At 51.1% G+C, this 14,147-nt stretch overlaps 1 protein-coding gene across 1 annotated transcript in view; it reads right to left on the bottom strand.

Annotated features, from left to right (window-relative positions):
- Positions 1-11,433: 11,433 nt before the first annotated feature.
- GTSF1 (gametocyte specific factor 1) overlaps positions 11,434-14,147 on the bottom strand; it is a gene marked incomplete at both ends in the record, with an annotated part of 53,245 nt that continues 50,531 nt past the window's right edge. Inside the window, 2 exons of the mRNA XM_080704873.1 lie at positions 11,434-11,731; positions 13,830-13,890. Of these exons, the coding sequence (XP_080560999.1) occupies positions 11,434-11,731; positions 13,830-13,890 (359 nt within the window). The remainder of the gene's footprint in view (positions 11,732-13,829; positions 13,891-14,147) is intronic.

Genomic DNA, 14,147 nt, shown 5'->3' with positions numbered 1-14,147 from the left:
GGAAAGGAGTCACCTCTGAGGGCGGAGGGAGCCTGTGCACAGTGCGTGGGGTCTTCCTCGTTTCTGCGGGGAGGAGGCTTTGGGGTCTAAAGAGACTGGAGATTCCTCTGGCATCTGGCCAACCGGGATTCCCCCTCGCCTTCCGGGGCCACCGGGCGCCTGGGTTCCCGCCAGCTGGATTTGGGACTTAGCATTCGAGGTACGGAGCGCTCCCAGTCAGCCTGCTCCTCGAGTTCCGCTGCCCCCTCCCCCTCCAGGCTGCCAGAATTGAAAACCCCAGGGTCTGGGGTCACTCACCGGGGGGATCCTGCCTCAGCTCGACCCCTCCTTACTTGTAGGGTATGGAGACCTCCGTTAAGCCCGGTCCTCGGATCTGGCAGATGACCAAGAACCTGGGAGTGGGTGGCGCCTCAGGGCCTTAATCTAACTGGCCGGTCCCCAGGTCTGGAGAAGAGTGAGGGGCAGTAGTGGGTGGGTGGTGAGGGTGGGGTGTCTTGCAAAGGCTCACAAGCTTTGCTTCTTTTGGCTTTCAATTCTATGAGCTGCCCCTTTCTCCCCAGGTCCCCCGTGGAAGTAGAGGAAGGCGGTGACCCCCTGCCCAGTCCTCCCGGGCCTGGAGCTGAGATGAGATCACCTTTCAGGATTCTAGTCTTTCTTTATCTTAGTCTGGGGGAGGGGGGACCAGGGGCCTGGATTCTCTGCTAACCCCTCTCCTTCCCAGTCCCTTTCCTGCCTTTTTCCTCCAGGATTTCTCCCTTCCAGAGTTATAAATCCCCAAAGTCAAACCCTGCCCCTCCCTTTCCCTGTCTTCTGCCCCACTGTGGCCTGGGGGGGCTCCAGATAAATGTGCTCAGAGCCATATAGTTTTTCTCCCTGCCGCGACTCTTCCCTTCATCTGATTACTTCCCATTCCAAGTCTCCTACGGGAGTTTCTCCAAAGCCCCTCTTCAGGGCCAGCTGCAGCCCCAGGGAGAGGCTGGCTGGTCAGACTGTGGGTGGAAGCTGGCCCCTGTCCCACCTCACATCTGCAGGCCCTGACCCTTCTCAGGCGAGGAACCCAAGGAATCTTTGGGTCAGGATCTTCAGCACGGCAGTGCCCAAAGGTAACCTCTAGTGAAAACCACTCTAACCTTTAGTGAAAACTACCCTAGACCCAGGGCTGGGAACTCCCTTGGGGCTGGAACTCCCTCTGGGAGGACAGAGGCCTGATTGCCATAGGACCCAGCCCGAGAACTTATATGTGAATTAAGCTCTCTCCTTCCTCAGTCCAGGCGTTCTTTAGATTTTCCCAGGATTTGTGAGCTTGGGGAGGGGGCAGAGAGGGGTGCAGGGTGGGAGGTGTGTGACTCAGCACCTCCCAGGAGCTTTGGTAGGGGACAGGGGACAGAGTGTCCTGCCCCAGTCCTCCTCCCCACTCTACTCCCCCCCAGACTTGGCCAACTCACACCCCCCCCCCATTCCAAGCTCCTGTTTACACCAGGAGTTCCTTAGTCATTCTCTGGCTCTCTACTCTGACTTTTCTACTCTCCCCAATATCCTCTTCTCTTGGCTCTCTCTGCCCTTATAAGTCCTCTCCCAGTGGCCCCAACACCTCCTGCCTTCCCTCTTGCTGTGCTTTCTTTGCCTGGTCTTCCCTTCCTCTGCTCCGGGTTGGGCCTGAACTTGGGGATCCCTCCTAATCAGAGCTGTTTCAGTGTGGCCCTGCAGCCGGGGAAACTGGTCTCTAGAAAGGCCAGCTAGAAGGCGTCCCTGTAAACCATCCGTCCCATCTTTTTTTTTTTTTTCCCCAGTACTGGGGATGGAACTTGGGAGCATTCTACTTCTGAGCTACACCCCCTCCCCAGCCCTATTATTATTTATTCCTTATTTTGAAACCGGGTCTCACTAAGTAGCTGAGGCTGTCCTCGAACCGTAATCCTACTGTCTAAGCCTCCCGAATGCTGGGATTACATGTGTGTACCACCACACCTGGCTCCATCCCAGCTTCATTAGAGAGAGAATTGGCATAGACAAATGAAATGTCTTGCTTAAGGTTGCAGAGACAGTTAGGCTGAGCCTAGAACCTGAGTGTTTTGACTGCAAACCCAATACCTTCTCCTCACAGCCCCCTGTACCCTTTGTCTTCCTTCAGCTTTATCTCTCTGTCTTACGTATCTCCACTTATCTCTGGGCCAGTCTAGCACATGTCCTCAGCAGCGTGTTTCCTCTCTCAGATCTGACCTCTCCGTCTTTTCATCACTCAGTGGGAATAATTTGCTGTGATGACTGACTATTATTAATCACGGTCTGCTCCAGGATGGAGGCCCCGGGGGTGAAGGACAAGGCCAGGCCACGCACCAGGCTGCTTTTGTCACCAGCAGGCCTGGCCTGAAGGCTGTAGTTTTAGAGCCAGAAGAGGACGGAGGAGTGCAGGATGCAGATGCAAGTTCTAAAGCCAGGATGAATCTCAGTAATGGTTTAGCGTATGCTGTGCCTGGCTCTAGGTTGACCTCGTGTGTGTGTGTGTGTGTGTGTGTGTGTGTGTGTGTGTGTGTGTGTGTGTGTTACTGAGGATTGCATTCTATCTCCCAGCTGTATCCCCCCCCCAGCCATTTTTATTTATTTATTTTTTGTTTTGTAACAGGGTCTTGCTAGGTTTCTGAGAGTCTCGCTACATTGTTGAGGCTGTTCTTGGACCTGCCATCTTCCTATCTCAGCTTCCCAAGTATTGGGATTACAGGCATATGACACCATGCTCAGTTTAGGCTTGATCTTTAACCTGCCTATATCCCATTTAATCTTCCCAACTATCCATTTGATCCTCATTTCACTGTCAGAAGACCGAGGCTGCAAGTAGTAAGACTCTCATCAACCTAGTGAAACCTTGTTTCAAAAAATAAAATAGGGTCAGGTGTGGTGTAATCCCAGTACTTGGGAGGACTGAGACAGCAGGATCACAGGTTCTTGGCCAGCCTCAGCTACTTAGTGAGGCCCCCCATAACTTAGTGAGAACCTGTTTCAAAATAAAGAATAAAAAATAGGACTGGGGTGTAGCTTGGAGGTAGAATGCCCCTGGGTTCAATCTCTGGTATGGCAAGAAAATAATAATAGTAATAATAATAATAATAATAATAATAATAAAAAAATAGGGAGCAGGGTGCAAAATAAAGAATAAAAAATAGAGCCAGGCGTGGTGGCGCGTGCTTGTAATCCCAGCATTTGGGAGGCTGAGACAGGAGCATCACAGTTCAAAGACAGCCTCAGCTACTTAGTGAGACCCTTTGCAACTCAGTGAGACCCTGTTTCAAAATAAAGAATAAAAAATAGGGCTATGGGTGCAGCTCAGAGGTAGAATGCCCCTAGATTTCATCCCCAGTACCTTAAAAAAAAAACAAAAAACAAAACAAAAGCCGGGCGTGGTGGCGCACGCTTGTAATCCCAGCGTTAGGGAGGCTGAGACCGGAGGATCGCGGTTCACGGACAGCCTCAGCTACTTAGTGAGGCCCTCTGCAACTCAGTGAGACCTGGTTTCAAAATAAAGAATAAAAAATAGGGCAGGAGGTGTAGCTCGGAGGTAGGATGCCCCTGGGTTCCACCGCTAGACCTGCAAAAACAAACAAACAAACAAAACAAAACAAAACAACAAAAAACAAAAAATAAAAACTAGGGCTTGGTGTCTAGCTCAGAGGTAGAATGCCCCTGGTTCTATTCCCAGTACAAAAACCAAAACAAAACAAAACAACAAAAACAAACAACAAAACAAAACAAAAGCAAGGTTAGAGGAGTGACTAACAATGTCAACCAAAAAAAGAGCAGAAGGAGAATTCAAATCTCCAAGCTGGGCGTGGTGGTGCACGTTTGTAATCCCAGCATTCGGGAGGCTGAAACCGGAGGATCGCGGTTCGCGGACAGCCTCAGCTACTTAGTGAGGCCCTCTGCAACTCAGTGAGACCCTGTTTCAAAATAAAGAATAAAAAATAGGACAGGGGGTGTAGCTCCGAGGTTGAATGTCCCTGGGTTCCATCCCCAGACCCGCAAAAAAAAAAAAAAAAAAAAAAATTCAGATCTCTAAACCTGATCCCAGTGGATTTCCAAACCTTTGCTTTTCCCATGTTAGCCTTCTCAACTGGGCTTCTACAGAAGGGAATGATTATAGAATAGGTATTCCAACCCAGATCTGTCATCCCCAGATATGGGATGGGGGAAGAGTGTATATAAAAGCCATTAATTCTCTGAAACTGCATGGAAGTTTTCATGTGCACGTATGTGTTTTCTCTGGGTCAAAATTCAGTGGCTTCTTTTAAGTTCTCAAATGCCTGGAAATTCTGAGAGCACTGAGGCAGGGTGCTCTGATTTTAAGAAAGAGGCTTGGTCCTTTTGGGGCTCATAAAAAGCCTGGGTGGCTAGAGGTGGCTCAGACTGAGATCACCATGAAATAAAACCTCCAACTGGTGTGCTGATGCAAACACAAATGCGTTATAGGTGTGCTGAGACAGCTGTTGATCCCCTCAGCGCTTGGATCCTGGAAAGATCCGGGACTGCCAGAGCCCCCCCGGCTGGTGGCTTCTGGCCAGAGAGGCCTGTAGCTTACTTTGGGGGACGGCACAAATATGACATTCTCAGTCGTGAACTGTGCAAAATAGACTGGGAAGAGTTGGATAAAAGGCGTCCAGAGGAGCTTGTTGGTTTGTGGCTCCAAGGTTTGGCTCTGAGCCCCATTCCTTCTGCCCTGTGGCAGGGTGATGAGCAGGAATTGGTCTCACAGAGGGAAGGAAGGAGGGGCATTCGTGGAGATTATGCAGTGCGGGGAGTGTGGGATTTTCAGAAGTAGAATAGAAGCCGGGCGTGGTGGCGCATGGTTGTCATCCCAGTACTTGAGGGGCTGAGACAGGAAGATCGCAGGTTCGTGGCCAGCCTCAGCTACTTAGTGAGGCCCTCCGTAACTTAGTGAGGTCCTATTTCAAAATAAAGAATAAAGAATAGGCCTGGGGATGTCACTCAGAGTTAGAATGCCCCTGGGTTCCAGGTTCCATCCATGGTTTCACATACACACACACACACACACACACACACACACACACACACACACACACAGAAAATAGGAGTCCAAATAGAGTGGGAACCTGGGCCTAGAGGCTGCTGAAGTTGGGTTTTGCAGTGTGTGTGTGTGTGTAGCTGGCAGGCACTGGAGCAGGCGGTCTGAACCCATGGACTCTGTCACTGGCCTGACTCAGGTCTCTTTTTAGGGCTCCATCATCTGTGAGTCACCGCCCACCACTTGTATCCCCTGTCTGACTGGGAGAAACCCCTCCCTCATGTCCCAGACTTAAAAATAAACCCACTTTGTTCAGAGCATAGGAGGAGGCGGATGAAAAATGTTTGCTAGGGTGACAAGAACAGTCCTGAGAGATAAGAAGCTTAGGTTCGCTGGGGGCTCTGTAACTCTCCAAACTAGTGACTGAGACCAACCTGGGGCCTCTGCCGACAGAGTAGGGAGTTTTTCCAGGCTGACCTAGGTGAGGCAGAGGGGAAGGCATTGATGGAATGGCACTGACAGGTGAAGGGCAGGGCTGAGGACACTGGGGTAAAAAAATACAAGACCGGGAGGGCGGGGCTAGAACTAGCTGGTCAGTGGGAAGGAATTTCCCCACCCCAGCTAAGTGTCTTCTAGACTTTCGTCAGTTTTTCTGATTTCTGTCCTGGCTTCTGGAGGCATCAGAAGTCTACAGCAAATTCTAACAATCCTAGGTAGGAGGTAAAAGGAAAACAGGTTCCTCTGAAGTGTCCTCAACAGTGACCTCAGCTGGGTGTGGTGGTGCATGCTTGTAATCTCAGTACTTGGGAGGCTGAGACAGGAGGATCACAGGTTCGTGGCCAGCTTCAGATACTTAGTGAAGCCATCTGCAATTTAGTGAGTCCCTGTTTTAAAATAAAGAATAACAAATAAGGCTGGGGGTATAGCTGGGAGGTAGAAGGCCCCTGGGTTCAACTCCTAGTACTGCAAAAAAGCAAAAACAAAAAATTGACTTCATTTTATCCTTGCCTATTCCCCATTACTTTTTTTCCTGGCCCCCCCCTCTTTGCCTCCACTGTACCTACCTCTGGAGAGGAAAGGGGTGGTGCTGGTGCTTCTCAGCTCAAGGGCCTGGAAGCTGGAGGAGAGACCATCCGGGGTGGGAGCTGTAGGCAGGAGTGTCAGCTTCCTGGGATGGCCTTCCCAGATGTGCTCACATCTGGAGCCCATCAGGAAGGGACCTGGAGCACCAGGATTCCCAGTGCACATCCGATTGGGACTGCGAAGGGTTGCAGATGAGCCAGACGGTCCCTCCTACTCCCACAAGTCTGCCTGCCATTTCTAGCCTTCTCTTGGGAAGGATTACCAATCCAGACAGGAAGTCCAGGCATTGGAAGGGGCCAGGATCAGAATGATACCCCAAACCCAGACGGGCTATTTCACTAGTTTAGTTTCTTTCTGGCTCTGTGGAGATGACAGCATTTCTGATCAGATATGAAACAGGGCGTGTGTTTGTAGCACAGCATGCCCTTTGTCCTGAACACAATGGCATGAGGTCGGAGATGGGGCCCAGATGACCTCCTCATCGCTTTTCTTGACCTGGCCTAAATCTTTCCCAGGGTTCCCTGGACCCCTGGCACTTCTCACCTCTCCACCCCAAACAAACACACATACTCCTCCCTTGGCTGCAAATTCCTCTCTGTCCATCATCACCTTACAATGAGCATACTAGTTTTCCAGGGATCCTGTACAAGGCTAAGAATAGGTCTGTCCCCCGGCCCTTCCCTTGGGGAAAACTAGCTCTCAGAGTGCTGAACTCTGCGGTGAATGGGGTAAACAGTGATTCTGCAAGTGTTCCAGGTGTCCCAGCAGCATTTCAAAAAATAAAAGTATCTCTGGGGCTGACATTCATGGGTCCAGTGATGTGGAGCACTCCTTGGGAGCACACCCTTTCTTTCAGATCAAGAGCTAGACGAAGACCCAAGTCTTAGAAGAGTCTTGGGGGGGGGATTTAATAAATTTTAGCAATTTTTAAACTTTTATCTTATAAAATGGCATCTTTTTCTCATGTATATGACATCTTGAAATATATGTGCATTGGGGCTGGGTGTGGTGGTGCATGCCTGTAATTCCAGTACTTGGGAGGCTGACAGGAGGATCACAGGTTCAAAGCCAGCCTCAGCAATTTAGTGAGCCTTCCACAACTCAATGATGAGAACCTGTTTCAAAATAAAATGGAGCCGGGTGTGGTGGCGCACGCTTGTAATCTCAGCATTCAGGAGGCTGAGACAGGAGGATTGCAGCTCTCAGACAGCCTCAGCTACTTAGCGAGGCCCTTCGCAACTCAGTGAGACCCTGTTTCAAAATAATAAAAAATAGAGCTAACGGTGTAACTCGGAGGTACAATGTCCCTGGGTTCTATCCCCAGTGTTACAATAAATAAATAAATAAATAATAAAATGGAAGCCGGGCATGGTAGCACACGCTTGTAATCCCAGTATTCGGGAGACTGAGACTGGTGGATTGAGGTTCGTGGACAGCCTCAGCTACTTAGTGAGGCTGTCTGCAACTTAGTGAGACCCTTTCAAAGTAAAGAATAAAAAAATAGGACAGGGAGTGTAGCTCAGAGGTTGAATGCCCCTGGATTCCATCCCCAGACCCCCCCCCAATAAATAAATAAAAATTAAAAAATAAAATAAGTAAAAAGTAAAATAAAATAAAATGGGAGCCAGGCATGGTGGCACACTGTAGTAATCCCAGTACCTGGGAGGCTGAGACAGGAAGATCATAGGTTTGCAGCCAGCCTCTGCAACTTAGTGAGACCCTGTTTCAAAATAAAGAATAAGCCAGGCGTGGTGGCGCATGCTTGTAATCCCAGCATTTGGGAGGCTGAGACTGGAGGATCACGGTTCGCGGACGGCCTCAGCTACTTAGTGAGGCCCTTTGGAACTCAGTGAGACCCTGTTTCAAAATAAAGAATAAAAAATAGGGTAGAGGGTGTAGCTCAGAGGTCAAATGCCCCTGGGTTCCATCCCCAGATTCGCAAAAAAAAAAAAAAGAAAAGAAAAGAAAAAAGAAAGTAGTACAGGCTGGCGTGGTGGCCCATGCTTGTAATCTCAGTACTTGGGATACTGAGACAGGAGAATCAGGTTCAAAACCAGCTTCAGTAACATAGCTAGAATCTCAAAAACCTAGTTTCCATATAAAGAAATAAAATCAGGTTGGGGTGTAGCTTGGAAGTAGAATGCCTCTAGGTTCAATCAAATAAAAAGGTAGTACAATTGTAAATTGCATACAGATTATGTGGGGCTTATTTCTGGGCCTCACAAACCCAAATCTTCCTGCCTTACCTGGAGCAAAGGTTGTACACCCCTCACTCAGCACTTTCTTCCCCACCTCAGGCCTCAACCTTGGATTGGACTTCAAAGCCCCAGGGAAGGGGCTGAGAGGAGGAGCTCCTTGACCTTTGACTTAGCTTCCTTTCAACAGCTGTCCAGTAGTTCAGAGGCCCTGCTCCAGAGACCTCCCTGCACCAGCCTCAGATCTCCATCTGGCTAGGGGGTTCTAGCTGACAGCATTCTGGGGCTGGAGGATAGGGCGAGGGCCTCTAGATGTGTGATCAGAAGAGGGAAGCTGGAGGTCCTTCGGTCTCGGTGGAGAGCTAGGTGACTGGGGGATGGAAAGGTGGGATGGAGCTGGAAGTTTCCACCTCTGGGAAAACACCCCTCCCTTTCAGCCACACCTCCACAGCTGGCTGGGGGAGATCTCAACCCTACCCCTCCACACCAGCGATTGCTTACAGATGTTCTAGGAAGGGGAGGTGTTGCAGGGACGAAAGGCAGAAAAAGGGGTGCAGGGAAGGAAACCATAGGAAGGAGAGGAGACTCATGGAAGGGAGAGAAGAGGACATCCACAGGTGGGGAAGCCTGGGAAGATGGGGAAGAAGACAGAGAGAAAGAAACAGAGAGGGAAAGGGAGGAAATGGAAAAGAGGGTGTCATCCCCCAGCAATTCACCCTACTCATAGTGGGCAACCGAATCCTAAACCTAGGTTCCAGTAGTGTTACTTATCAGTTCCAAACCTTCCATGGCTTTAGCCTTTAATGGAGTAAAGATCTCTGCCTGCTCTCAAGTGCCTAGGGGCCAGATGTAATAAGTAGTGCATACCTATAATCCCAGTGCCTGGGAGGCTGAGACCAGAGGATCACAGGTTCGAGGAAAGCCTCAGCAACTTAATGAGAGTCTCTGCAACTTGGCAATATTCTGTTTCAAAAAATAAAATAAAATAGGGCTGGAGATATGACTAAGAGGTAGAATGCCCCTGAGTCCAAGACTCAGTAACACAGAAAAAAAAATAAATAAAGTACCTAAACTGGGTGTGGTGGCAACCACTTGTAATCTCAGTACTTGGGAGGCTGAGACAGGAAGATCACCGTTTGAGGCCGGTCTCAGCTATTTAGTGAGGCCCTCCACAACTTAGTGAGACCTTGTTTCAAGATAAAGAATTAAAAAATGGGACTGGAGGTGTAGCTCGGTGGTAGAATGCCCTGGGTTCAATCCCCAGTATGGTTGCAAAAAATTAAATTAAAAATAAATTAAAGTACAGCCGGGCGTGGTGGCACACACTTGTAATCCCCGAGTTTGGGAGGTGGAAACAGGAGGACCGCACAAGTTCGAAGCCAGCCAGGCTGGCTTAAGAGACCCTGTTTCCAAATAAAAATATATTTTAAAAAAAGGTGTCTGGGAGTGTAGCCCAGAGGTAGAAGGGTTTCCAGGAGCCCCAGTACCACCAAAAAACAAAAAAACAAAAACAAAACAAAACAAACAAACAAAAAACAAAAGAGAAACATAAATTAAAGTGATTAGAACTGTGCAGGGCGCGTGTAAGGTGCCTTTTGGTACTGGGAATTGAACCCAGGAGCATTCTACCTCATAGCTACAGACCCAGCCCTTTTTATTTTGGACAGGGTCTTGCTAGATTGCTGAGGGTCTTGCTAAATTGCTGAGGCTGGACTTGAACCTGCGATCCTCTTGTCTCAGCCTTCCAAATACTGGGATTGCAGGTGTGCCCTCCTGTGCCAGGCTCAGAAGGTGACTTGGACTCCTCACCCTGTGGAGTACACTCTGTGTACAGGCTATCGTGGGGGAATGAAGAGGAAGAGGAAGGGGAAATAGGTTAAACTGGGGACATAGATAAGAGCAAAGAGGAAGAGGAGTGAGGACTCAGGGAGAGAACAGGCAGTGACGGGGAGGAGAGGCTGCAGATGAGTGGTGGGTGAGAGAGAAGGCCGGAGGACCAGGACAGTCCTGAAAGAGAGCTGGAGAGGGGAGAAGGGGAGGGGAGCAGGGGATGGGGGCAGGTGCGAGGCTGAGAGAGTAGGAAGCTGGGAGACTTTGGGAGCCTGGAAGGAGGGACAATCCCTTCCTCTCTCCCTGTGTCTGGAGCTCTTGCGGCTCAAGGAGAGGCAGCTCCAGGTGGACAGGAAGCAGACCAGCTGGTCTGCTCCTCACCCCCACTTCTATTTAGGACCCAACTTTCTATGTCCTTTCTGTGTGTGTGTGTGTGTGTGTGTGTGTGTGTGTGTAACTAGAGATTGAACCCAGAGGCATTCTACCTTTGAACAACAATTTTATTTGGAAATGGGGTCTCCCTAGGTTGATGAGAATCTCACTACTTGCTGAGGCTGTAATCTTCCTGTCTCAGCCTCCCATCATATATATAGATATAATCTCAGAAGGAGAATGCCCCTGGGTATTCTCCCTCTGAGCTACACCCCCAGTCCTATTTATTATTTAGTTAGTTTTACGTTACTGGGGATTGAACCCAGGGGCATTCTACCTCCAAGCTACACTCCAGCCCTATTTTTTATTCTTTATTTTGACACAGGGTCTCAATAAATTGCAGAGAGCCTCACTAAGTAGCTGAAGCTGGCCATAAACCTACGATCCTCCTGTCTCAGTCTCCCAAGTACCAGAATTACAAGTGTGTACCACCACGCCCTGCTTATTTTTTTTATTTTGAAGCACTCTCTAAATTGCTGAGTCTTGCTTGAGCCTGCAATTCTCCTGTGTTAGCCTCTCAAGTACTAGGATTACAAGCATGCACCACCATGCCCTGTTGTCCTTGGCCATTTTTAGGTGCTTGAGTTGACTGTATTCTTTCTTGGGTCCAGAAGTGAGCACATCTGGGAAGGCCATCCCAGGAAGCGGACACTCCCGTCTACAGCTCCCACCCCAACGGTCTCTCCTCCAGCTTCCAAGCCCTTGAGCCGAGAAGCATCAGCACCCACAGATTTCTGAAGTCACCCTTCTCCCTACTCATAACCCTGCAGGCCAGTCTCCCAGGGGTCTCTGAGTCCCCTCTGGGTTCCTCTGAAGTGAGTGGGCTGGAGGTGTATCCAGCCCCCGTCCGCCCTCTGCTCACCCCGGCCCCTTTGCAAACTAGTCCAAGGCTGAGGCACTTGCGTCAGAAGTCCCCTTGGCCCCTTTCCTGCTCCTGAATCCCAGAGTGATGTTGGAGGTGGAGGGGGCGAAGTCGGGGTGGAAAGTCTGACGCTGAGTGTAGGCCCCCAGCCCCCTGCGCTGGCTGAGCTCATCCCTGCAAGCAACCACAGCTGGACATTTTCCATGGATCACCTCGGGCAGGGGCCTGGGCTCCAGAAACCCTGACAGCATGGTGTTCACAAGCCGGCTCAGGGGAGCAGCCTCAGGCGGTCCTGTCCACCTCCTGCGCTTGCAGCTGCGGGCACAGCCCCAGGGGAGGAGTGTGGAAAGGAGACATGGGCCTTGAGAGTGGATTTTGGACTGAGCCGGCCAGGTTTCTTTGTCCTTTTATGTGAATGTTCACCATTCACGGTGGCCAGGCTGAAAGAAGATTCCGTGTGATGTGCTCTGCATGTGTGTGCATGTCTGTCTGTGGCCAGAACTCAACATGCTTGTGTTGGTGTGTGTGCTTGGATGGGTGGGCACCCGTGTCCTGGCTGGTCAACAGGCCAAAGCAGGGGTGTGTGTGAGGGGAGAGCATCTCTATTATCTTCCCAGAGCAGTGACAGGTGAGGGACAGAAAGCTTGGGAAGAGGGCTACCTGCTCCTCCAGCTCCCTGCTTCACCCCACCACCTCGCCCCTTCCCCAAACGGTGTGCTTGCTAGTTTCTTTCCTTCCTTCCTTCCTTCCTTCCTTCCTTCCTTCCTTCCTTCCTTCTTCCTTTCTTGTACTGGGAATGGAACCAGGGGCATTCTGCCTCCAAGTTACACCCAGCCTAATTTTATTCCTTTGTGTGTGTGTGTGTGTGTGTGTGTGTGTGTGTGTGTGTGTGTGTGTGTGTGACTGGGGTTCCTGGAAGCCTTTCTATCTCCGGGCTACACTCCCAGACCTATTTTTTATTTTATTTTGGAAACAGGGTCTCTTAAGCCAGCGAGGCTGTCTCCGAACCAGCGGGATCCTCCTGTCTCCGCCTCCCAAGTGCGGGGATTACAAGCCCAGCTAATTTTATTCTTAAACAGGGTCTCACTAAATTGCAGAGGACTTCACTAAGTTTTTGAGGCTGGGCTTGAACCTGTGATCCTCTTGTCTCAGCCTCCCAAGTACTGGAATTATAAGCATGTATCACTATGCCTGGTCTGTCTCCTTCCTCCCTCCCTCCCTCCTTTCCTTCCTCCCTCTCTTTCTCCCTTCCTTCCTTCTTTATTTCCTTCCTCCCTTCCTTCCTTCCTCCTCCTCCTCTTTCTTCTCCCCCCATCTCTCCTCTCTCTCTCTCCCCACCCACTGGGGATTGAACCCAAGGGGAGATTCTACCATTATTCAGCCTATTTTGTTACTTATTTTTTGCAGTACTAGGGATGGAACCCAGGGGCATTCTAACTTTGAGCTACACACCCAGCCCTATTATTCATTCTTTATTTTGAAACAGGGTCTCAGTGAGTTGCAAAGGGCTTCACGAAGTAGCTGAGGCTGGCCGTGAACTCCGATCCTCCTGTCTCAGCCTCCTAGTCCTGGGATTCCAGGCGTGCATCACTGTGCTCGGCTAGCCTTCTCTTTTCAACCACACACAACTGGAGGGTGAGGGAGAGCAAGCTCTGAAATAAAAATGGGTTTAGCAGAGGAAATTGGGGCGAGGGGGCTTCGGGGGCTGGTTGGGATGGGTAGGGGTGGGGAGTGGGCCTGTCCTGCCAGGAAGGCTGCTGAGCTGCGGGGTTAGAGGGCGTCTGCCCGCTGGCTGTGGATGCTGAGAGGTCTGGTCAGGCTGGAGGAGGCTGGGGGAGGTGGGGAGGGCTGGGCGGGAAGCACTCCCTCTTTGTTCCCTCCTTTCCTGACTCCTTTGTGGCAGCCCTTGGCTTCCTTCCTCCGTGGGCACCTTGGCTCCCAGCTCGTCCCCGCCCTGGTGCCCTGGTGCCCTGGTGTGGTGCTTGGTCTTGCCCGGTGATGGCTCTCCAAGCTAGTCTCTGGGCAGGGGACCTGGTTGGGTGGGTCAGGCTGAGCAATGCCAGTGAGATGCCACAGTGACCTTCCCTCAACCCATTCCAGCCAGAGGCCCTGGCTTGTGGGGGCGGGGGAGGGGATGGGCAACGGCCACGCAGGTGAGTGGTGACCTGGGCCTGCCTCCACTTTGGCTTGTGGAGAGAGAGGGCTGGAAGACACCCCACCCCACCCCAGCCTGGCCACCCTGTGTCCCTACTTGGCTCTCCCTGCCTCCGTCCGCCCCTGCCCCACCTCCCACCACCCTCCACTGCCCTACAAGTCCAGGAATGTAAGTTTCCTCTCTCTCTCTCTCTCATTGATTAGTCATGGGCGCCCCGATCCCCGTGGGAACTGTTACTCACCCTTGGGCCCCCCTCACCGGCAGTCTCCCCAGAACTGGCTGAATTCCTGCAGGAGCAGCTCAGAGCCAGCAGTTGGACCTGGGGACGTGGGAGTTGTGGGGGGTGCGGGTGGTGGGCAGTGTCCTAGACAGAGCTGCTTTAGGAAGAGCAGTTTGATCTCCTGGCCTGGGAGCAGGGTCCCTCCTCTCCCAGTGCATACCCGCACCCCAAGGAGGCCTGCGTCTGTTTTGGCGGCTTTCAGAGCTGTGGAGCTTCGGTCAGAAGGGCTGGGGTTGAGGTAGGAGACTGTCTGGAGAAGGGTCCACACTGAGCACCTAGTCCTTTCATGGTGCTGG

Source organism: Muscardinus avellanarius (genome assembly GCF_963383645.1).
Source record: "Muscardinus avellanarius genome assembly, chromosome: 11".
NCBI lineage: Eukaryota > Metazoa > Chordata > Mammalia > Rodentia > Gliridae > Muscardinus > Muscardinus avellanarius.
The sequence above is the reverse complement of the archived record's forward strand: the minus strand, read 5'-3'. Positions and strand labels throughout refer to the sequence as shown.